The sequence below is a fragment of the Ursus maritimus genome, unplaced genomic scaffold (assembly GCF_017311325.1).
Source record: "Ursus maritimus isolate PB19 unplaced genomic scaffold, ASM1731132v1 scaffold_13, whole genome shotgun sequence".
Taxonomy (NCBI): domain Eukaryota; kingdom Metazoa; phylum Chordata; class Mammalia; order Carnivora; family Ursidae; genus Ursus; species Ursus maritimus.
In genome coordinates, this window is record NW_024423675.1 from 22,766,185 (window position 1) to 22,789,185 (window position 23,001).

Consider the following 23,001-nt stretch of genomic DNA (forward strand, 5'->3'; position numbering starts at 1 on the left):
CAGACCCTGAAATCTTTTTAAGTTTTCATTTGATTGTCACTGAGCAGATAGGGATTTCTACATGTGTTTCTAAGGCTCCCATGATCCTCATACCTTGACCTTTACTCTATTGGTCATGTCCAGAAGCACTTTCAAGTAGGTGTTTCTGTTCAACCCAACACAGTGGAAACCACTTAACCCAGATCCTAGAATAGCGTCTGGCACATAGGTGGAGCTCAAAAAAAAAAAAAAAAAAAAAAGCTTATTTATTAAATGGTTAGATGAAATCAATAGACCAAGCAATCCTTAACCAAAAGGAACCCAAGGAGCCCTGTTTCTGTGGTAAACTTCAAGTCAGATTTTCTCCACTCTAGTTCTGGTCGGTGGGCTCCTGGCTTTCTCCTAATGATGAGAAGAATCTTTAGATGGGAACTGGCCTTTGTCATGTCCTCTTCCTAATTCTCTGTACCTAACCTATAGACTTGGGATAAAATATGGGTTATTAGGGACCAGGCATTCCTACCACCAGCCATTTGTCTGCTTCTACTTGTTTCTTCCCCTAATTCCTTTCTCATGCCTCCTTCTGGAGCTTTCCTAGAGAGTCTGCCGCGTCCACTGGAGTTGCTTGGCCTTTGGGACCCTGTCTGGCTGACTCAGCTGAGAACTCCTCCCAGTGCATTCTAGTTCTGATAAGATGCAAGGTAGCTTTTTGGAAACACCCAACACATGTTGGATTTCATTCATGAAGCCACTTTTCACTTAGCCACTTTTCTGCATTCGAAGAGTTAGCATCCCTTCTGTGAAGACACCTCTAAGCTTCTTTGGTATGTCTAAAATGGTAGCATAAGTTTGTCTATTCTATATTTTATTGTCAAATGGCTTAGTTCCTTAAAATCAGTCTATAAAATATAAGGTCAAATCGAAATTGGACATTGGAATGAAGGAAGAATTAAAAACAACTGGGGGAGGGCAAGGTGGAGGGAGGCATCATAAGCCTTCAAAATAAAAACAAAATGAAAATGAAGTAAGAAAGAAGGCTTTTATTTTTGGCTGTGTATGGAAGATGGGAGAAATGAGTTAGGCAGGCAAACTTTAAGAACTGATGAAGACTCAGGCCCACAGTAGACTGCAAGGAGGTATTCCTCAGAGTCACTGCTTCTTCTCTGGTGCCCTGAGAACAGGATGAGCTGGATGGAAGAGCTACAGGGCAGGAGCTGATAACCTACCCAGCTCCACCAGGAGGCCGGACAGGGACGCCAAAGGAAACAGGAAGATCTGAGTTTGATTCCAGTGGGACGCCATTGGCAATATATTTACCACCTAAGTGGCAAAATGTTCTTTCTATGTTGGCAAACCTCTCTGCTCACTACTTACATTAAATTCAGTACAAATTACATCCTGTTTTTGTTTTTCTAAATTAAATTTATAAGAATATACATATCTATATTTAGCTCTGGGGGATAAGATTGTGGGTCATTTTCACTCTGAATTTCATGTACAGTACATAGCTGTATTGTTGTTTTGTTTGTTTTTTACATTGAGCATATATTACTTCAATCAGGGAGAAAAGCTATTTCCGTCTGGGTAGAGTTGGGGTGGGGGGTTCACCATTAGGGTGAGTAGGATGGCTATTTCTTTCTTTCTTTTTAAAATATTTTGTCTTAGAACAAAGTAATTGCAGGAAGATGGGCAGTTTCCTTGAGTGGGCATAAGAGTTCATACCCCGGTCCATTCCCAAACTTTTGTTAGAACTTTATATGCCCAGGAGCTGTGAAGGAATCATGTGAGGACCGTCTCCCTCAGAGCTCATGTTTAGGTCAGAGAGAAAACCACGACAGTTCGTATTCTGAAAAGTCACCATAAGAAGAGTGGCTTTGTTCTTTGTCATAGCTCTTCACAGGCACTAGCAGGAGGGACTTTTTAAAAATTTAATTTAATTTAGGGGGCGCCTGAGTAGCGCAGTCGTTAAGCGTCTGCCTTCGGCTCAGGGCGTGATCCCGGCGTTCGGGGATCGAGTCCCACATCGGGCTCCTCCGCTGGGAGCCTGCTTCTTCCTCTCCCACTCCCCTGCTGTGTTCCCTCTCTTCGCTGGCTGTCTCTCTGTCACATAAATAAATAAAATCTTTAAAAAAAAATAATTTAATTTAAATTTTTTTATGATGTTCAATTAGCCAACATATAGTACATCATTAGTTTTTGATGCAGTGTTCAATGATTCATTGGTTGCATGTAACACCCAGTGCTCATCACCACACGTGCCCCAGGAGGGACTTTTTGCCCTTCTATTTCAGTCTTCCATCTTACTGGCTTCCTGATGGCAGCCGATGGGCCTGCCAGGCCCTATTGTCTTCTATTTAAAAAAAACAGATAACAAAGAGCCTTTAATTGGTCAAATTATCGGAGATGTACATTATTAGTTCAAGTGCATCCATGGGATTTTCTTTTCAAATGTCACTGGGATTAAAATAACAGGAAACCGGAGATGGAAGCATTAGAAAGGGGCAGGCTTTGGCAGCTGCCTGTGCCTACAGGACTGCAGAGGACATCCTGGATGTAACGGTTATTTAAGAAGATGGGGGGCGGGGAAGACAGAAACACCAGGACTAAACAAACACTACAAAGAGGTGGCTGTGTCCAGTGTTTGCCGCTACATTCTCTCTGTCTTTAGAAAAGCGGCAACTGCTGGGTTCAAAGTAGAGGAAATGTTCTAATTTGCATCTTAATGTAATGCATTTACAGTGGGTAGAATAGCACCTCCGTGTGCACACCTTCGAGACCACTTATAATCAAAATGATCTGCTTAATAAGGATAATTATACTAATTTTGAGGTAAATAGGGTGTATTTAATTAAGAATTCTTGTGGTTTATGCAAAAATACTCCTGCAGTTTTGGAAAGCCTCTGCTGCCTCATAGGATTGTGAAGAATCTTAATTTTCCTGCCGTGTGGGATAGGTCCTGAAGGAAACCATGAGCATAATGCATAAGTCTTTAAAAATGCCTCCAAGGACTTCTACTAAAGCCATTTCTGGCAAATATGTCCATAGCCATTTTCACAAAGCTGTCAGTCCATTCAGTGAACATAGAAAAGGTACGGCAAGCCCTGTTTGCTAGAAGGCTCCCCAGTCTCCTCCACAAGTCTGTATGATACTTCAACGGAAGAACAAGTTATTTGGGGAATTCATTCCAGTTAAGGGGGAAAAAAAAGTCTTCTGGGGGCTGAAACACAGAATTACAAAGACCATAAGGCCAAAGCTTTCATGTTTATTAGCTATTTGATTCAAACCTTTTTTTTTTTTAGACAAACCTTGATCTATAGACTCAACTATCTTAAGTTGTAAAAATAGGCTATGAAACAACCGTTTTATTCTCCTGGTTTATGTGGAATGAAGCCAAACATATGGCAAACTATACGATTACAGAGGAATTTGGATGGATGATTTCCTCCTCTGTGTACCGTTTCCAATCCCTTCACCATTGGTCTATAGTAGGAAACCAGCTGCCCAGGGTGCTAGGTCAGTTCTCTCCAGGAGCACATGCCACGTCATACCTATGCCCTGATGGCCACTTACGATCACCAGCAGTTTCTATGACGTGTCTTAGAGGAAAAGGTGAAGAGTAAAAAGAGAGCTCGATTAGCTTTTTCCTAGGGAGCTCAAACGCGCAAGAATGTTTGATCCCCACTGGAGATGCAGAAGCCCAGTGCAGTATATGAAAAGTGACAGGTGCCCCGACCTACCATACAGAATCCAGAGCCATCCAAGCACTCGTCAGAGTTACCGTTGCAGCCACAGGGCATACATTCTCCTGACTGGGCGAGAAAGAATCCAGCACCGCATTTCTGAAACAGACACAACAAAAATATTTTCTTTATTGAAAAAACCTCTTTTGGTCGGTATTTTCTGACATAAAATAAGAGGAGATGGTTATTAAACGATCTAAATATTTCTTTACCAAATGTACTAGAATGAACTATTTATACTGCCATTCAGTGATGTGTATCTTTTTTTTTTTGTTATATTCCCCCCTTTTTATATTTTTTAAAACTTTTCAGGGGAAAAGGAAGATCTTTAACACTGTCCTAATGTTGTAAGGAAGAATAAGATTTTTCAGTAACAGTAAAGGAGAAAGAAATTTTCTAATGTCTTCTAACCAAACCAAACCAAACCAAACCAAACCAAACCAAACCATGACAACTAGTGAGGGTGAGGAATTGCTTCATGCTCCCTAGAAATAAAGACGTACGGTTTCAGAGATTACTGGCTATAGCATAACAACTCAGAGATGTGTCTTTCATGCTTGGGCTCTTAAAAAATTGTTTCTCTGCAGATCCTAACATTTTAAAGGGAGGGGTAGAGAAGTTAATGAATTCTTATACTTGTCAGGTCCTGTGTGTGTTCTGTTCCGGTATTTCATTTATCCTCATAGCTCTGTGAGGAACGTATTATTTTCCCTCATTCTAGTGATGAAATCATTAGACCCAGAGGTGCCAAGTGGGTTGTGGCAATGTTAAACCATCTTGCGATGTGCCAGTCCACCTGTACCAGTCAACCTGTACAACGATGAATTGCCCCCACCCCCCCTGCCAATGTCAGTTGAGAAATTTGCGAGATTGTTCCTGATTTATAGGATAGGAGCTGTGAATATGTATTTTATGTTTCTTCAGAAGGTCTTCATGATGCAAGGCAGCAAGGGCATTATAGACCTGGAAGTCCACTCCCTGCCCATCAGACAGATTGACTTCTAAAGAATTCCAGACAGATAAGAATCTGGGTTGTTTCCACAAACTTACAGAGTAGATTTCACATCAGCCTCTCCCCCCATTTCATTGACTCATTGTACTTTGTATTATCTTGGCCACCAGGAAATTTTTCATTGTATCTGGCTGAAGTCCCTCTGACTGCTGTGCAAACCCATTTCCTCTTGCTTTTTTTCTCTGTGAAGAAAGAACCCCTAGACATTATTCACAGCATAAAAACACCACCAGTTTAGACCCAAAAACTAAAGTCTAATATATTCAATTGGGAGGTAGTTTAAAAGAGAATAATGATGTTTGTCCATTAAAGAAAAGGCGAAGAAATTCCATCTAAGTGAGAGAAAGTAAGGCTGAGAGGGGACTGATTGATAGTTTATAATGGAGAATTTGTGGTTGATAGGAAACCTTTTTCTCAATTTCCACTAGGGAATAATAGGGAAAGTGCTAAAACTGCAGCAGGAAGCATTTAATTTAGACCATCTAAGTTCATGTGTTTTTGAATTTTGTTTCAAAATATTAAAAATACATGTTTGGGGCGGACCTGGTTGGCTCAGTCAGTAGAGCATGTGACTCTTGATCTTGGGGTTGTAAGTTCAAGCCCCACACTGGGTGTAGCGATTACTTAAATATAAAATTAAAAAAAAATGCATGTTTAATGGTGATGCACTACACAGATATACATATATGTATGTAAATATATAAGGATATACATATATATCAGAAAAAGATTCACAAAGCAATAATTAACTTATGTGCCATGTACCTTAAACTTCTTTATTTTATTTAAAAATATATCCTTGTTATAAGGTATAAGATTGATTTGATGAACCTTGAGTATGTTGCATCCTGCAGTTTGACATGAAGAGGGTTTTAATTATCAGAGGAATGGATAAGAATAGCGAGGGCCTAGTATTACTTATCTCAGTAGCTTCCAAAACAGTGCTTTCTGTGCTGACTGACCAATTCATGAACATGTGGGGAGCCTCTTATTCAGAAATTTTGACAGAGGAACGAAAAAATCTGTAATTTTTATAAAATAAAAATCGTATTTAAAAATTACTTATTTAAGTTAATTATTCCTTTTCCCCCTGGCTTTATTGAAATAATAATTGACATTTAACATTGCATAAATTTAAGGCGTACAATGTGTTGATTTGATACCTGTATATATTGCAAAATGATTACCAGCATAGCTTTAGCTAACAACTCCATCGTGTCACATAATTACCATTTCTTTTTTGTGATGAGGACATTTAAGATGTACTCTCTCAGCAACTTTCAAGTATATAATACAGTATTACTAACTATAGTCATTGGGCTGTACGTTAGATGTTCAGAACTTGTTAATCTCGTAACTGGAAGTTTGTACCCTATGACCAGCCTCTCTCCATTTTCTCTGCTCCCCAGCCCCTGTGACCACCATTCCTGTTTCTGTTTCTATGAATCCCAATGAGTGGGGCAGAGATTAGAGGTATATCAGAAGGGGAAAAGCATACTGGTGGTGGCAGGGAGTCCGGTAGTGATGCCTGGAAACAGAACGTGAGAAGATCTACCTGTATCATCAACAATAGTAAGGACCTGCCTCTGGCCCAAGGTATCTAGTTTCAGTAAGGCTGCTCTAAACTGATGCTAGTTCAGGTCTTTAAGGTATTCTTGCTGCTCTTTCATCTAAAGGAGACAAAGAAAATTAAGGTTTGCCCTGAATAAATGCATCATTTTGAATATGACAGTAGTTAATCCTTTATGTCCTTGAGGACTTGGCTAAATCGAGAGATTCATATTCAAAGAACAAAAATAAAATTGCACAACACAGAAAAAAATCCCAAATAACAATAGCAAAAACAAATTTTTGGTAAATTCTGTATTTTAGAATAGCTTTAGAGTTACAGAAAAATTACAAGGATCTATTTTTGTTTTTTTATTTTTTAAAGTCCCCTGAAGATTCCAGTGTGTGATTAAGGATTGCTCTAAAGCATCTCACAGTGCCTGGTTCATGTTAATTGCTCAACGAATCCTTGTGATTTAAACAGTTTGGACCAAGATAGGAAATCCGAAGCATATGTGCTGTTGGAAACCAATGGCTTATGCTGCTAATATACCCACAGCTCCCTACTAGGGCTGGATTTGGTCTCCAATCTTTTTCAACACAGTCCAGGCAGCCACTGCTAAGACTGGACCGTGCTCAATGAAATCTTTATGTTATGCCAAGTTTAGGAGGTGACTTCACCCAGAGAGTCTGTCATTATCCACTTATCCACTCCCCAGGCTAAGGCTCTGACCTTGTGTGAAATGGCCTTGGCTCCAGTCTTTTAAACTGTGGGAGATGGGAAGAAAAAGGAAGCCAGGGATAGGGTCATGTGGAACACCCTGTGAAGAGGGTGAGGTGGGGCGGAAACCAGCCAACTTCATTCCTGGCTGGGCTTTGTACACCTGAAAGATTCTATTTGCTAATTCATCTATCCAGGGGGGAGGCGCCATTTTTAAATTTGTGTAAAGGTACCATATAGGCTAATGGAAGCCCTGGGCATGGGAGCTTCTGATGCCACTAATATGTGCACTGGATACCTTGGACCCTTTGTGTGGTAGAATCTTAGAGGATTTCTCAGAATGGCAAATTAAAATTCTTAAGTGGTTCAAGAGAAGTTTGAGTATCCTCAAGGAAGAGCTATATAATGTTGTTCCTTTTATGTAGAAATGTTTTGTCATGGCTCCAGAAAGTTCTGTTAATTTTTACTAAATCTCTTCTTGAAATTCTATAGGAACTGGCGAAACTCACCTTTGTTATAATATTAACAGGTAGATAATTTCAAAAATGAGAGCAGAGTTATTTATAGTTTTGTTCCTGGTTAGCAATCTCTTGGCTTAGTTATCCTAAGACCTGTGCTATTTAGAGATTTTGAAAGCTGAGTGGTCTTCCCACAGAGAAAATGAATGTCTGCCTGACTTCTTTTGGAATATTCTCCAGAATTTATTAAACGAAGATGGTGTTTATGTTGATATATGTGTGTGTGAGCAAGAGAAGTGTTACAATCAATTTTTAGATGCCACACGGAACACTTTTGCCCATATGAGAAGACCCAACCTATAGTATACAACTGTATAAACACATGGGTGGCTGAACTAAGAGCATTCAGAGGGCTTATACTGCCTGAGTTGGTGCGGGCCTTAAAAATTAATAACAATAACAAGGATAATGATGATAATTATGAAGATAATTAAGCATAGTTATTATTTATTGAGGGCCTATGTGCCAAGTATTATAAGTGCTTCATCCACATTATGGTATTTGCTCTTTGTAACAACTCTGTGCATTAGGTATAAGTATCTGCATTTTGGAAGTGAACAAACTGCTGGTCAGAGAAGATGAAAAATGTTTCCAGTGTCACACAGCTTTATACTGAGGTCAGACAGATCTAAATCTTGTTCTTTCTCTGCGGTAACATGCTGCTTCTCATAAAAACAAAAGAAAGAAGGAAAGAGAGGAAAAGAAAGAAAGAAAAAGAAAGAAAGAAAGAAAGAAAGAAAGAAAGGAAGGAAGAAAGAAAGAAAGAAAGAAAGAAAGAAAGGAAGAAAAAAGAAAAGAAAGGAAGGATAAAAATTTATTTAACTGAACCTTTAATTAATTGAACATAAATACTCCGTTTAAGTCACTGCCTTGGTCATTTTGTATCCTTCTCTCATGTTAGCCCACAATAGCCCTATGAAGGTAATAGCTGTCACCTATAATTTATAGATGAGTCTTTGAATTAGGGTTTGTTATGCAGCCAAGTAACACAGACGAGAAATGGCGGACCTAGGATTTAGATCCTTCGTTTGAGTCCTGGGTTTGAGCTCTTAACCATCTGGTATACAATTACTATGTATTAACCCAACCCCTTTTGTTGGACAGTTAGGTTATTTCCAAATTTTTGCTGCTACAAACAGTCCATAGCAGGCTGAAATGGATAAAAATGTAAAATCTTTCCTTTAAACTCCAGAAAAAAATTCTTAAAAAAAGATATGTGGTTAAAATATATAAAGTCATTAATATATGAAAATCATTGAATGGGAATATCTACACTGAACAATTTATTTAGCCCAATTGTCATTTTAACCAATTACTTTCCACTAAATCATTTGTAGACTTTTTATAGCTCTCCGTTATTAGCTACTATATTATTACAGCTTGTCCCTCGCTTGAACACTGATTGGATTAATCAATGACATTTACTTCTGCTTCAAAGAATAAAAGTGAAGATTGCCATTTGCTTACTTTGTTATCATCAGTATGGTGTCTGGCTTTGAGTAAAAATCAATGTGTGTGTACTTGACTAATTTTACATTTTTAGAAATTAGAATTAGATGGAACTTAAGGAAGAAATTACTCACGTGCCACTTATATTTAAAGGACCTGGGAGTGACAGTGTATGTTGATATTATTGCAGAAGGCATTATTTCCAGAGGTCCATCATATAATCACAAGATAATATAACAAAGTGAGATTGTTTCTTAACAAGGAGGATAACATTTATACTGCTGATTGATAGTTTTTGTCCTCATATGATTCTTCATATGAGATAACAGTGACTGAAACTAACAATATTTTCATCATACAGGACATTTTTAAAATTTTCTTAAGATTCTGAAGTCATGCTTTTTTGAGGTATAGTCCAGTCTGCATCCCTTATAGTAAACTCAAGCTAAGTAATACCATTTTAGGTTAAAAATGTTCACAAAAATCCACAAAAATCTCACTGGGTTTTCCAAATATTGTCACAGAGGAGCTAATTAATTGGCTCAAAGTCACTACTTTTGCATAGATATTGAATCTCTAGAACCTTCAGATTTTCTTTAGGAACCTGAGCTCCCCAACCATCCATTAAAACAAACAATGGCAAAAATTGATCAAATTTAGGAAGAGTCTGAAGTTGTCATGTGAGACCCATCTTTAGATCTCTCTCGGAGAAAATCAGACCCTAATCTCCAGCTGCAACAAATGTCCATGAATTAATTATAATAAAATTCCATTATAAAGAGCATACTCTACAGCCCTGCACCTATTCTAATAACATCTGACCTATAATATAGTAGTCCCCCCCCTTATCTGTGGTTGATACATTCTAAGACCCGGAGTGGATGCCTGAAATTACAGATAGTACTGAACCCTATACATACTATGGTTTTTCCTATATATACACACACATGAATGTTAATGTTATATGTTATAAAGTTTAATTTATAAATTAAGCATAGTAAGAGATTAACCACAATAACTAATAATAAAATAGAACAATTATAACAGCATACTGTAATAAAAGTTATGTGAATGTGACCTTTCTCTCTCTCTCAAAATATTTTATTGTACTGTATTCACCTGTTTTCTTTTGGATGATATGAGATGAAAAAATGCCTGTGTGAAGAGATGCAGTGAAGTGAATGACGTAGGCATTGAGACCTAGCGTCAGGCTACTGTTGACCTTCTGACAATGCATCAGAAGGAGGATCATCTGCTTCTGGATGGAGGTTAACTGCACGTAGCTGAAACCACGGAAAGCAAAATACTGCACAAGGGCAGGGGGATCACTGTAGAAATTCGCTTCGTGTCTTCAACTAGGGATTTGCAAACATTTTACAAATATCGATTCATCTTTCTTTCTTTTTTTTTATAATTTTTATTTTGTTATATTAGTCACCATACAGTACATCCCCAGTTTTTGATGCAATGTTCCATGATTCATTATTTGCGTATAACACTCAGTGCACCATGCAATACGTGCCCTCCTTACTACCCATCACCGGCCTATCCCAATCCCCCACCCTCCTCCCCTCTGAAGCCCTCAGTTTGTTTCCCAGAGTCCACAGTCTCTCATGGTTGATTCATCTTGCTTTCTGAATTAGACTTCTAGAATTTTGATTCATTAGCTTTTGCTTTAATTTACTGAGGCTCGATGTGGAAAGCATTAAAACAACAACAACAACAACAAAAACACCCCAAACCAAAAACCTCTCTGAATTTATTCACTTGTGTCCAGAGTCATTGCTACCTTCCAAATTAGTGTTCTTCAGATTTAACAGCCCACATCCAATTCTCTTTCTGCTGATGTATGTATATAATGAGTTCACTTTTCTCCTCATTTCCAGGCAACAATGATTTTAGCTCTAGTTTTAGTTTTAGAGAATTTCATTTTTTTAAAGTGAATAATAAAAGTCACCTTAAGATTGAGTATTATGCTCACTTAAAAGCTAAACCTTTGTGCCTTTACTCTGAGTCTGTGGGTCTTGCACAATGCTGACTTCCATCTGCTTAAAACTTAGGCAGACCTAAGAATCAGTATTCAGGGGCCTTTTAATAGGGACCAATGGTTCAATTTAATGTATTCAGAAATAACAATTTAGCCTTTGCTGGGGAGGAGTGACTTCTGAGAACATATGAATTTATTACCTGGGTAGGCATCTCACAGGCCATCTTTTCCGTGTCTATAAAAATAAAAGATAAGGTATCTGGGTTGGAAAGCAGTCCTGAATTAAGCTATTGGTAACGTTTGACTCTGTATTTTTTCAGGGAGGGCTTAACACATCCTGTTTGTTCATATACAAAGTTTATGTCAAAGTGCCAAAATCAGTTAAAGGCACTATGCAACGTGTAGTAGTTAGCAAAAGTTGACTTCTTGATCAATTTTACTTGAATGTGGACAGAGTTCCCCATGTATCATCCCTTGGGTCTTTTTAAGTTCTTGTTTGCGTAATTGAAATTCCCCGCATTTCAATAGGTGAAGTTAAGTTTTAGATTTTGACAGCGATTTCACCATAGCTTGATTAGGAAAGTGGTTTCAACATTCTTCAGAGACTTATCCAGTTGGAAGGCATTTCTTCTTATAATTGGCAGAATAAAGCTAAGGCATCGCTGAACACAAACTGTTTCTCCCAGTGGGCTCTTGGAGCTATGTTTGAGCTCATTGCTTGGGACCTGTGTCTGCCATGCCTTGGCCGGCGTGCAAAACACTCCAGCTCTTGTAATCACCAGTGAGACAGAGACAAGGATCTGGTTCTGAGGAATTCTGAGAAGCACAGAGCTGTCTGGACCGGAGTTAATCCAGGTCCTTTAATTCTGTAAAGGGGGGAGGTATTTATCACGGCATTTACGTCGCATTTAGTGTGGCTATTCTCCAGTACTTTTTATGGGCTTTTTGAGAATTCTCTTGGGCAGGGCAATCAGTGCTCCACCCGAAGATCTCAACTAACTATTCCCAAACCCTGTACTTGGTCCAATGTTACTCGGACTGGAGATACCAACAGACTCGGGCTGTGATGAGGTACTTGCCACCCTTGGTTCTCTCTAGTCGTATAACCAAAAGGATCAAACGAGAAAGTTTAGAGCCCTAAAGCCATAAAGATTTTCTTTTCGAAGTGCTGGATTCAGGGATGATTATGTTCATTAATACTGATGAAAATTTCTTTAATTGTCTCCTGGAAAAGTTACTTTAAATACTTTGTAAGTTGCTCATTTGTAGTAGTGATTGCGCTTATATAACATAATGGAGCATTAGTGGTGCCTTTTTTCCTTTGATTTTCTTGAAAAAAATCTGCTAACATCTGGCTTTCTGCTCTGGGTCCTCATCACATCATCTCACGTAACTTGTTCTTTTCACTCCCCGCCTGCCAAGCTATAGTTACACAACATAGCCTTGACCAGATTTTTTTTTTTAATATCTCAAAACTGACTCAGTTTTATTTAATTTACTGGGGCAAATGCCATAGACACATTTCCAAGAAAGGAAGAGATGTGGTGTAGAAGGGCTAGAAGAACAAGCAGAGAGAAATGACTTCAGAGTTACAGGCATTTGGGGGATTTTTACATGACTCCTTCACCACTTGGCAGGAATCAATGCTGTGAGATGACAGACATTTCTGTCATCTTCCACTGGGTTTTTATGAATAATAACAGCTAATATTTATTGACCGACACCAGGCACGGAGTTAAGTGCTTTTTATAGACATTCCAATTTGGTCATCACCCTTTAATGGCCCACAGTCTTGCAAATGTCTGACTAAATTGTTTTTTCTTTTCACAAGGAAGTGGGAAGCTTAATTGTCTATAAACTTACAGTGGCTTCCTTTCAGTGCTCCCAGGGAAGACAGCAGTGCTTCCTTGGGCAGGTTGACTGGTTGGGATGTTCCATCAGCTTCCTTTGCTAATAAATGTGCCTCTCCTGTCATGAAGTCCTCACAGTCCCTCAGTGCTATGCTTACCCTGGATCACTCAAGATGCAAAGCACAAAGCACTGGCGGTCCTGCTTTTCTTTCCTTACGCTCTTCCTCATGGGTTTATGCGTCACTGAAGAAATGCTACTGTGAAGTAGTAGGAAAGGAGAAATACATCCCAAACCTCTACTGTACCCACTTATTCTCAGTAGATAACCTTGCCTCTTCTTTCAATGAGAAAATAGAGGTCATTGGGTGGAAAATCTCGTACTATCTGTAAAGATTCATCTTAATCCTTTTTTTAAAAAAGATTTAATTTATTTATTTGAGAGAGAGAGAGCATGGGGGGTGGGGCGGATAGGGGCAGAGGGAGAAGCAGGCTCCCCACTAAGCAGGGAGCTTAATGCAGGGCTCAATCCCAGGACCCTGGGATCATGACCTGAGCTGAAGGCAGACGCTTAACCAACTGAGCCACCCAGGTGTCCCTCATCTTAATCTTGACTCATTCTAATTTCCTCTGCTCATCTCAGAGAGGATGGAACTCCTCATATTAGAAGAGATGAGCCCTCTCTCTGTGCTCTGGGACCCATCCACCTGACCCCATGCCACTACCTGGCCTCCTTCTCTCACACAGCATCCAGCAACTTGCACCCACAGGGGTGAGAGGCAGAGCATAATTAGGTCCTGGGTCCTGTGTTGGATGAGCTGTGACTTCTTCCCTGGGGCTCAGATTCTAAGAACACCTTCCGTCAGTTCTACCTCCCTTTCATTCTCCTCCTCTTTTGCTCAGCCAAACTTCAAGAGTGGGAGAGAATTCAATTACACTGGCTCTGCTTTCTTCATGCCAACCCTTGGCTCTGTCCGTTGCCTGGCTTCTGTCTCCATTGTGCCACCGAGGAGCTGTCAGAGGACCCAGGGCAGAGCTGATAAAGCTGCCGTCTGATGTCTTTGTGGCTTTGCTTTTCCAGTCTTACTTGTTCTCGTTCTAGTACTTAACATGCTTGAAATTCTGTCCTTGAAATTCTCTCTTCTCTTGGTTTCCAGGACAACTCTGTCTTCAGGTTTTTCTCCTGCTTATCTTTCTTAGTATTTTGGGGGGTGGGGGGAGTGGCAGGAAGGGAGGGCTGCTCCTCTTCCTCTGTTGCCTCCACACTGTTGATGTTCTCCAGGATCACCTCCTTACAACTCTTTTCTATCGACACACTTTGTGATGGCATCCTCTCCCACAGTTTCATCCTCCCTCTATATTCTGGTGACTCCCAAGTCCCTCTACGTGTCCCTGATCTCGCTCTTTTATGCCACACTGCTCTTGTTTCCAAGTGCCTGTTAGACAAGTCCATCTCCAGGTCTGTAGGCACATGGGGTTGAATGCGTCCCATAGTAACCTTATTATATGCTCTCCCAAATCTATTTTTCTTCTTATATGATATCTCAGATAGAGACGATAGAACGTAAAAGGAAAAAGTAATGGAGTGATACTTTTAAATTTTATCAATACATTTGGCAGTAATGTAAGTTTTGGAAATGCTTACAAAGAATGAACTCTGCAAAGATCAGAAAATGGTTTGCACACAGAATAACATTTAAGTACCCAAGTTCTGTCTCTTCCTTTTCACAACCACTGTACTCTCATTGTTTATCTCAAATCCATGGCTTAAATGGAGACAGATGGAGTGCCGCAGAGCTTGAGTCTCAAGTCAGAAAGGCCTTACACAATTCTGAACTGTTATAAACTTACTCTCTAAACTAATACCTCCATCTGTACTAGGGGGACTGTAGGACTGGAAGTTCCCCGAATTAATTTCTGTGTAGAATGCAATGTTTATTAAAGGTTAAGTAATTGGAATGTGCTAATTTGAAGCTGACATATTTGTTATATTATTTAAACTCAACAGTAACCACAGCAACTGCGTAGAACTTAGACAACAAAAGATTTTTTAAGGGAGGAGAATTTTCTCATTGACATTGTTTAGAAATGCTGGCACATGAGGATAATAAAAAGCAGACTGTGGTTCAGCAAGTTTTATTATTGTTTTAAAATTCTCTCTACACAAAGTGCCTCTCATTGCCTCCACCTGGGTTAGACTGTTCCCACGTTCTCCCACCCTTTGTATGCTGTGCCTCAGAGAGTTTGTACTCTACCTCTGAGATGCTTACCAAGATGAGTCTTCCCCCTTGCTCCCACTGCCACTATTTAGTTTAGGACCTTGATGTTTCTCTCCTGGATTATTATAATTATCTCCACCCTCCTCTCTGGGTCACCAGACTTTCTCCCTTCCAGTTCATTCTTTATTACCAGAATTAATTTTAAGAAACCTTATACTACTACTAGTCTACTTCAAAACTCCCAGTGGCTCTTCATCCATTGCCTACATGAGTCCATAAAATTCTTTAGTGTGATGTACAAGGCTCTTTTTTCCTAATCCAACACCAACCTGTCCTTTAGGGTCAACTTAAACTGGGCTCCCTCTGCTGTACTTAAACTATAGATTTCCTTTCTCTCCCAAATATACCTTTCTTTTGATCACCTTGACTTTGCATTAGAAGCTTGGGGTGTCTTTCTCCCTTCCATCATTTACAAGTCCTTTCCTTAGTCTCAGACTCAGTTGCTTTTCCTCTGTGTTCCCATGCCCCTCTCACATATCTCATTAGAGCATGTGGGACATGCTATCACAGTTCTTAATTTGCACTCCTGCCTCTCAGATCACTGTGAGCTCTTTGAGAACAGGAATAGTGGCTTGTTCATCATTGGAGCTTCATCGCCTATCAGAGTCATTAGCAAACAGCAAGGAGGTTTTGAAAATTTGTTAGTTGAAACAAGGAAATTTGAATCTGTAAAGAATGAACCAAATGAGGGCAAATAGTGTAGAAACTTTGGAGAGAGTTTGGACAAATCTCTATAAGTGAAGATCTTCAATCATGACTCAATCTTTTAAATATAATATTGAGGAAAAAAGCCAGCTGCAGAGCAGAAGCACTACATATATACTGCATTTAGAAACATGCAAAATAATATTATACTGTATGTTATGTAGGGACATGCACATATAAAGAAAAGTACAAGATATGAATGCAAATCTAAGAAATCAGGTCTTTTTAAAAAAATTTATTTATTTATTTGTCAAAGAGAGAAAAAGAGAGAATAAGCAGGGGAGCAGAAGGCAGAGAGGCAGAGGGAGAAGCAGGCTCCTAGCTGATCAAGGAGCCTGACATAGCACTCGATCCCAGGACCCCGGGATCATGACCCAAGCCGAAGGCAGATGCTTAACCAGCTGAGCCACCTGGGTGTCCCAGAAATCAGGTCGTTTAAGGGTAAAAGAGGGGAATGTGATTGAGGAAAGATATATATACACACACACACACACACACACACACACGTATATATACATATATATATAGGCAATATTTTATTTCTTAATCTCTATGGCGGGCACACAAATGCTCACAAAAGAATAAAGGGAAAAAAAATGAAAGAAAAACAAAAGATCCCACTTAGGTTGGCTGGATATTGGATTTCCATGTCTAGACCTGGTGAGGTCTCTAAAACATCATCTCTGGGAAGTGACTAATGTGGTCTTGACAATAGATTCAGATGCTTGTGTATAATTTCCCTAACTTCCTTGTTATTCACTATGTACTGTGATCATTATACAGAGTTAAAAAAAATAAGCATAAGAACATTCCTTTCCTAATTTGTTCTTCCTTTGTTTTTTGTCTTACAGCTAGCTGCTACATCATCCCATGGGAAAGCCTTTCACATGTCTATATGTCTGTCTTAGTTAAAGCGTGTATCAGCTTTTAGGTTTTTTCTAAAATGTTTAAAAAACTACTTAATTTGATTCCCACCAACTAATTTATTCCAGCAGTAAAGTTACATGTCCTATTCTACCTGTGCAATCCAGAATAGTTTTCGAGGGCTTATTTATTCTAGTTGGGATGTACTAATTTAAGGCAGAGGTAAATTCTCAGAATAGTGCACAGTACTCCCATTTTCCAATGACTGAGGTACTAAATTTTAAAATTCAAATAAGAGAATTTATAGGCTAGTTTTCTGTTCTAAAAGGGGAGCTGGGATCCAAATTCAGAGAATCTTGTTTCCTCAGGGACCAAGGCAGCTAATAAGTGGGAGTCCCACCCACCTCTGGCTTTAGATTGGCAGAACATGGCAGAGTGACCCACAAGCTAAGGCTAAAGGTTGGCCTCTCCAGCTGGCTTGGAGTTGAAAAGGGGAATAGGGANNNATTGAGCAAGGATTCAAACCAAATGAGGTGGAATTGTGAAATTTAAGATCATGTTCTCAGAGTTTGCTAAATTTTTTTTGCTATCATCTCTTCATTATTCCCTTACATGAAAGTCAAATAGTTTGTGAATTAAAACAGCTAATGCAGCAGATGCTTTTGGAAAGTGTTCCCCCAGCAGAAAGGAAAGCCATGAATTTCAAAAGATAGCCTGTCCACTGATATAGTCAGTCGGTCAGGGGCCCAGCAGGAAATAGAATTCACTTTAGGGGTTCAAATGAAGTGTGGGGAAGTTAAGGCACAAGGAATGGAGAAGCAATGGGAGCACAAATCTACCACCTCTAGGGCCCAAAGTAAAAGAAAAGGTTGTTACACTAACCCGGGTGGGGGCCAACATGAAAGCCAACGTCTTGCAGGGGCCACAGTTCTGCCCAGGAGGCAGTGCTTAAGGCAGAGCGGGAACAGGGCAGAACTACCCCACCTTTCCCTTCTCCTGTTTTCTGGTTCAACAAGGGAGTTCGAGTACTGCAGTCTACAAGGCTCTGCAAGGCTCGGCCTCTGCAGGCAGAGTGAGGCAGGCAGGCAGGGGCCAAGCTAGGATGAGGGGGGGAGTGGAGGAGAGCAGGTGCAGAGTAACCAGCCCACCATCACCCCCGGGGAGTATGGCAGGAGAAGGTACTCAAGCAGCAGTAGGAAATAATTGACCTGCCAGCTCTTTATCTGGGGACCATTTAATGGTCCAGCAGATGTATGAAATGACATTTGGTTGACTTTCTTTTTCAGCCGGTCCGAGGCCAAGGCCTCTTTCAAATATCCAAGTTGTTTTTACCAAATCTTTGAAGTCTCATTAAAAAATGTTAATTGACCAATTAGGATGGTTTTAAGACCCTGAAACAGAAGGAAACTCAGCTTTTGTTAGAAAATTATTAAATGTGATACCAGAAATTACTGTGGCTGTGTGAACTGAGCTAAAATTAGGCCAGAAGTTTAGGATTATTTATATCCAGTTGCTTTTTAATCACACCTGCCTTGTGGTCCCCTCCTCACTGTCTTTGTTGATGGCAAGCTATGTATCTCCTTCCTAGATAGCCCTGTTCCTCAGCCTTCCTCAGTGATCGCCTCTGAAAAGAGGCAAAACTATGATAACACCGATTATCTCCTCCAACATCCTGAGCTCAACTTTCCATTTCATAAAAATTTAATCAGCTCTTAGGAGAGAACTATTCTTTGTTGAAGGGGAAAGGTCTTTTTAGCTATAATTATTCTAAACATTAATGTGGCACTGACAACAGATTTTTAAGTAGTCCCACTAGGGGCCATAGTCAGGAAAAAGCATGGATACAAACGCCTCTTACAAGATATATTTTTGGAATAGCTAGTAACAGACTGAAAAGAGCTAACAAATTGAATTCTAGCCATCTGGGGATTGAAACTGCACTGTTTAAAGATAGACTGCACTTCACATATTTGGACCTCTTCTATCATAATTTGTAACAATCTGGAAAAAGTGACATTTCCCCCCTGTTCGGTCGATGGAGCACATTTCCAGGAAATCCAAATAGATAAGAGTTTGTATTCAAAGGTAGGATCCTTTTCAAATAATCAGTTTTGATAGGTTTCTCAATATAATTTCAGTGAATCAATTGTTAAATGAGGAAATGAAGAACATTTCAGAGGCAGGGGGAAGTTCCCTCAAATGTGTTATTTCTTTCTTATTCTTCCAACAACTTACAAATTCTCTTTCTCTCTCTACATACAAATATGTACCTTTAGGTAATTTTTCTTTAGATTTTGCACCCCCAGTTGTCAGAATATGATGGAAATCTACTCTTTGGCATTTTTAGAAATGCACACACATGTATTCATTCATTTGTGAACTCTGCATCTGGCAGCCGTTCAGGAAATATTTGTTGAATGAGTGCATCAATTTCTCCTCCAAATACTCTTGCATGTAGGGTACCCCCAACTTCTAGACCTTGCAGATTAGTCTCCCATGTGCATTGATATGATACACTACCACCTACTCCTTACAGCAACCATAATTCCCCATAGTCATGGCCTTTGGAGACAACTTGGAGGAGTGGAAAGCATGAGATAATCTGGATTCCAGTTCCGGTTCTACCACCCAGGCTATTTAACTTGAGGTCTCAGTTTCCCCTTCTGGAAAAGGGATAATATTATCTCCTAGAGTAGCTGCGAGGATTAACTAATATTGTGCATTTCAAGTCCAGAAGGGCGTGCAAGGGGTTCAACAGCTAGTAGTTTCCTCCTTTCCTATTAGATATTTCTGTGCCATGACCGTCTGTTTTAACTGGTGGCCCCGCAGGGGGGCTGTCACTCTTTCTTTATGGCACGCAGCTCAGCAATGACACCCGAAATTACCGGTTCACTGTCTCTCCTCCCCAGAAGACTGAACTCCCCAAGCACAGAAACTGGATTTGTCTGATTTGTCGCTGTATCCTCAGTGCCTTGCATAGCAGGTGCTTAATACACATGTCCTGAACGTATCTTGGTGTTACAGAATCACAGGACTCAAGAGTTGGTGAGGATCTTAGTGATTACCTTGTCTTGCCCCTCATCTTAAATGTGGGAAAACTGAGACCTAGAGAAGTAAGGGGCTTATCAGAACCATTTGCCTAGAGCATGTTAGTGCAGCCCTCAGTCCTCCTTTCTCTAAGCCACACTTCTTGATGATGGTGAAGAAAATGAGGTTCAGAATTGCAGGGGGGTTGCGGAAGTTCACATCTCTTCTGGGGGCTGCAGACAGGCCCACACTGTCCTCCTCTGCCTTTCACAGATCTGTCTTGGGATAAAAATCAACTCTGCCCATGGCTATCAGATTTGTCAAGAATCTCATTAAAGTTATTCCACTAGTACCATCTTCTGGTCTCACAGGTGAATGCCAACATCATTGAAACGTATTAATACCACTCCCTGGGCAGGGCAGATGAAGGGGTGGGTGGGGTGGGATGGAGAAGTGGGAGCAGGTGATGGGAGAGGACACTTTTAAGCCTTTTTCAGCTTTGCTTTGCGTGTGGCACTCAGCCAGGATAGGAAACATTGCCCATCAGCCCTCTGTAATTGCTTGATTTGGCATATGGCAATTATTATTAATTTAAATATAGTAATTTGTAATTGGTGTTTCAGTTTTTAACAGTTTCTACGTAGTGCAGATAGAAATGGACTGCGAAGCAAATAGTGTAGATTACTCATTAGAGTAGTCAACCCTTGTTAGAAGCTGGTCGTATGACATCCAGCTGTGTCCTTGACACCTCTCTTGTTCCATTTGAGGGATCTGACAATGGGCCTTGGGAAAGGATGCCCCTTTGTGTAATATACATCAGCATGTGTGCAGGTGTTTCCCCTTATGAATCAGAAGCAGATGTCTGGTTAGGCAGAATGTATGGCAGCTTGACACATCTGGCCCTAACTAACAGGAAGACTATGACCCATAAATTGTACTAATAAAATACCATCACTATAATTTTGACGGAGCTATGAAACCAACACCTTTGTCCTTCAGCACTGAAGGGGGCTAAATCCCACAGAGGGCTTGGGACGGGCTCAAAATTTAGGATTATTTGTGGGTTTTTTTTTTTTTAAAGATTTTATTCATTTATTTGACAGAGACAGCCAGCGAGAGAGGGAACACAAGCAGGGGGAGTGGGAGAGGAAGAAGCAGGCTCATAGCGGAAGAGCCTGATGTAGGGCTCGATCCCAGGATGCTGGGATCACGCCCTGAGCCGAAGGCAGATGCTTAACAACTGCGCCACCCAGGCGCCCCAAGGATTATTTGTTGAACCTACACACTGCCATTGATATATTTTATGAAACAAATTTTATGAGGCAAGGGACAATGAGACTTTACCCCCAAGTGTTCTTATTTGTAAATTTGTAAAATGTGAGCAGTAGAATTCATGAAACAAACATTTCATATTTCTGCTATGTGTCAAGCATCTAAAAGGCTCAGAAGAATGAACCTTCAGGGCAAGATCGAAGTCTGTTCACGGACTCTGATGACAGGGCCATTTTCAAACAGTTCATAAATAAATATATCAAACACCAAGTGCTTATAGAAAGCATGGGAAAGGAACATTTAGAACATATGGAACATTTAGCCCCATAATGTGGGGAGCTAATTTAAAAAGAAACAAAACAAAACAAAAACTTTTCCAACAAATAGTTAATCTATACTAACAAAATTTTAACTATAATATCATGAACTGTCCATAAACTACTTCAGTTCTTCTTAGAACATGAATGATATTCACAATTGGTATAAAATTTCTACTCTTTTCATGTTATTTGGGAATGTTTCCTCGATTTTTTTATCCCCAACTTCCTTCCCTTAAAATTTTTATTTTGTAATTTTGGTAAGATACTGCCTAATATAAAACTTTACTTCATTCGAGTTTACATCTATAAATGGCACAAATAATCGGCACATTTCTTTTTAGTAAAGATTTTGAGAATGGTTTCAGAATCACTTTACAATCTGATATTATCTGTAGCATTTAAAATTTGGTCGCAGATAACTACTGTAATCGTGATAGCTGGTCTGTTCGAGCATAGTTATACAAGTGAAGGGAAAGTATACAAACTAGTATCAAAATATCTGCAAAGGAGCAAGCAATGCCTCGAATGCTACGAGTCTATTCTGTGCGCAGCCACGGTAATGACAACAAAATAATACGCATTTACGAACGGAAACAGAGGAGGAAGGCTGAGCCCATTTGATTTAAAGTAATTCTGTTATCTATCATTTGAGGGGGAAAAATTGTGCTGATTTTAAAACAATACTTTAGTTACAGATGTTTCCAGACCCCTTCCCTGATCCAAGGAAACAAAATACCATTCAGCAACAAGCCCAGTTTTAGAGATGGGGCTTGTTCCAATATAAACATTTCTTCGCTAGACCTTCTCTATGAAACCGCATAGTCAATTTTTCCATATACAGTGGGAAAGACAAAGCTTTCAGCTTAAAAGGCATTCTCACCCGCAGTGCAGAGCTCCTGGAACGAGTAGCCTAGGGACACATGGTTCACTATTGATGTCAAGCTGAATGTCAATTTGGCCATGAGGATTGCAGACCAAATTATGTCAGAATGTACACATGCCACAAGAAAAAGACTCAGCACTGTTTTGGCCTTCAGCTTTCGGTACGGTCATTTATTCATTCTGTCTTTTTGTTTCACGTAATGCTGTTCACCTGGGGCCCAGTTTAGGGTGTGGCACAAAGCAGGCATTTAAGAGTAAGTGAGGGATGCATAAACTTTTTTTTTTTTTTTCTGGAACTTCATACTGAAGGCACTTGGTTGGGCAATTTGGGGAATCAGAAGGTGAATCACAGACACTGCTGGCCCCAGGGGTTCAATGGGGGCATATGTGTCTTACCATAATGTAGGGTAGAATGTACTAAGAATCATAATATAAGAGGGGAGGCACAGAGAAATGCTGAGAGTGTGAAGAAGGAGAGATTACTTTTAACATGGGAGTGGGGGAATGTACATCAAGAATGGTTCTTCAGAGGAGGTAACTATTGTGTAGAGTTGGGGGGGTTTTGTTTTGTTTGTTTTGCTTTTTGTTTTTTGGGTTTTGTTTTTTTTTTTTTTTTTGAAGGAGGAGGAAAGCTGGGGCTGAAAGGCTGGAAAGCATAGGGCGTTTTTAGTCCTTGCCCATAAGATGCAGAAGCTCAGACTTTGTGCCTTCTATTGTTTTACTGCTCAAAGCAGACGTCTTTCATTCCTGGTAATCTACCTCAATGAAGGCACCAGATGGACTTACTTCTGGGAACTTCTTTGGAAAGATTAGTTTAATATCACGATTAAACTCAAGTGACATCTTTAGCA

At 39.8% G+C, this 23,001-nt stretch overlaps 1 protein-coding gene across 1 annotated transcript in view; it reads right to left on the minus strand.

Annotated features, from left to right (window-relative positions):
* LAMA4 (laminin subunit alpha 4) overlaps positions 1-23,001 on the minus strand; it is a 137,381-nt gene that overhangs the window by 97,260 nt on the left and 17,120 nt on the right. Inside the window, exon 2 of the mRNA XM_008706201.2 lies at positions 3,717-3,818. Coding sequence (XP_008704423.2) covers positions 3,717-3,818 — 102 coding nt within the window. The remainder of the gene's footprint in view (positions 1-3,716; positions 3,819-23,001) is intronic.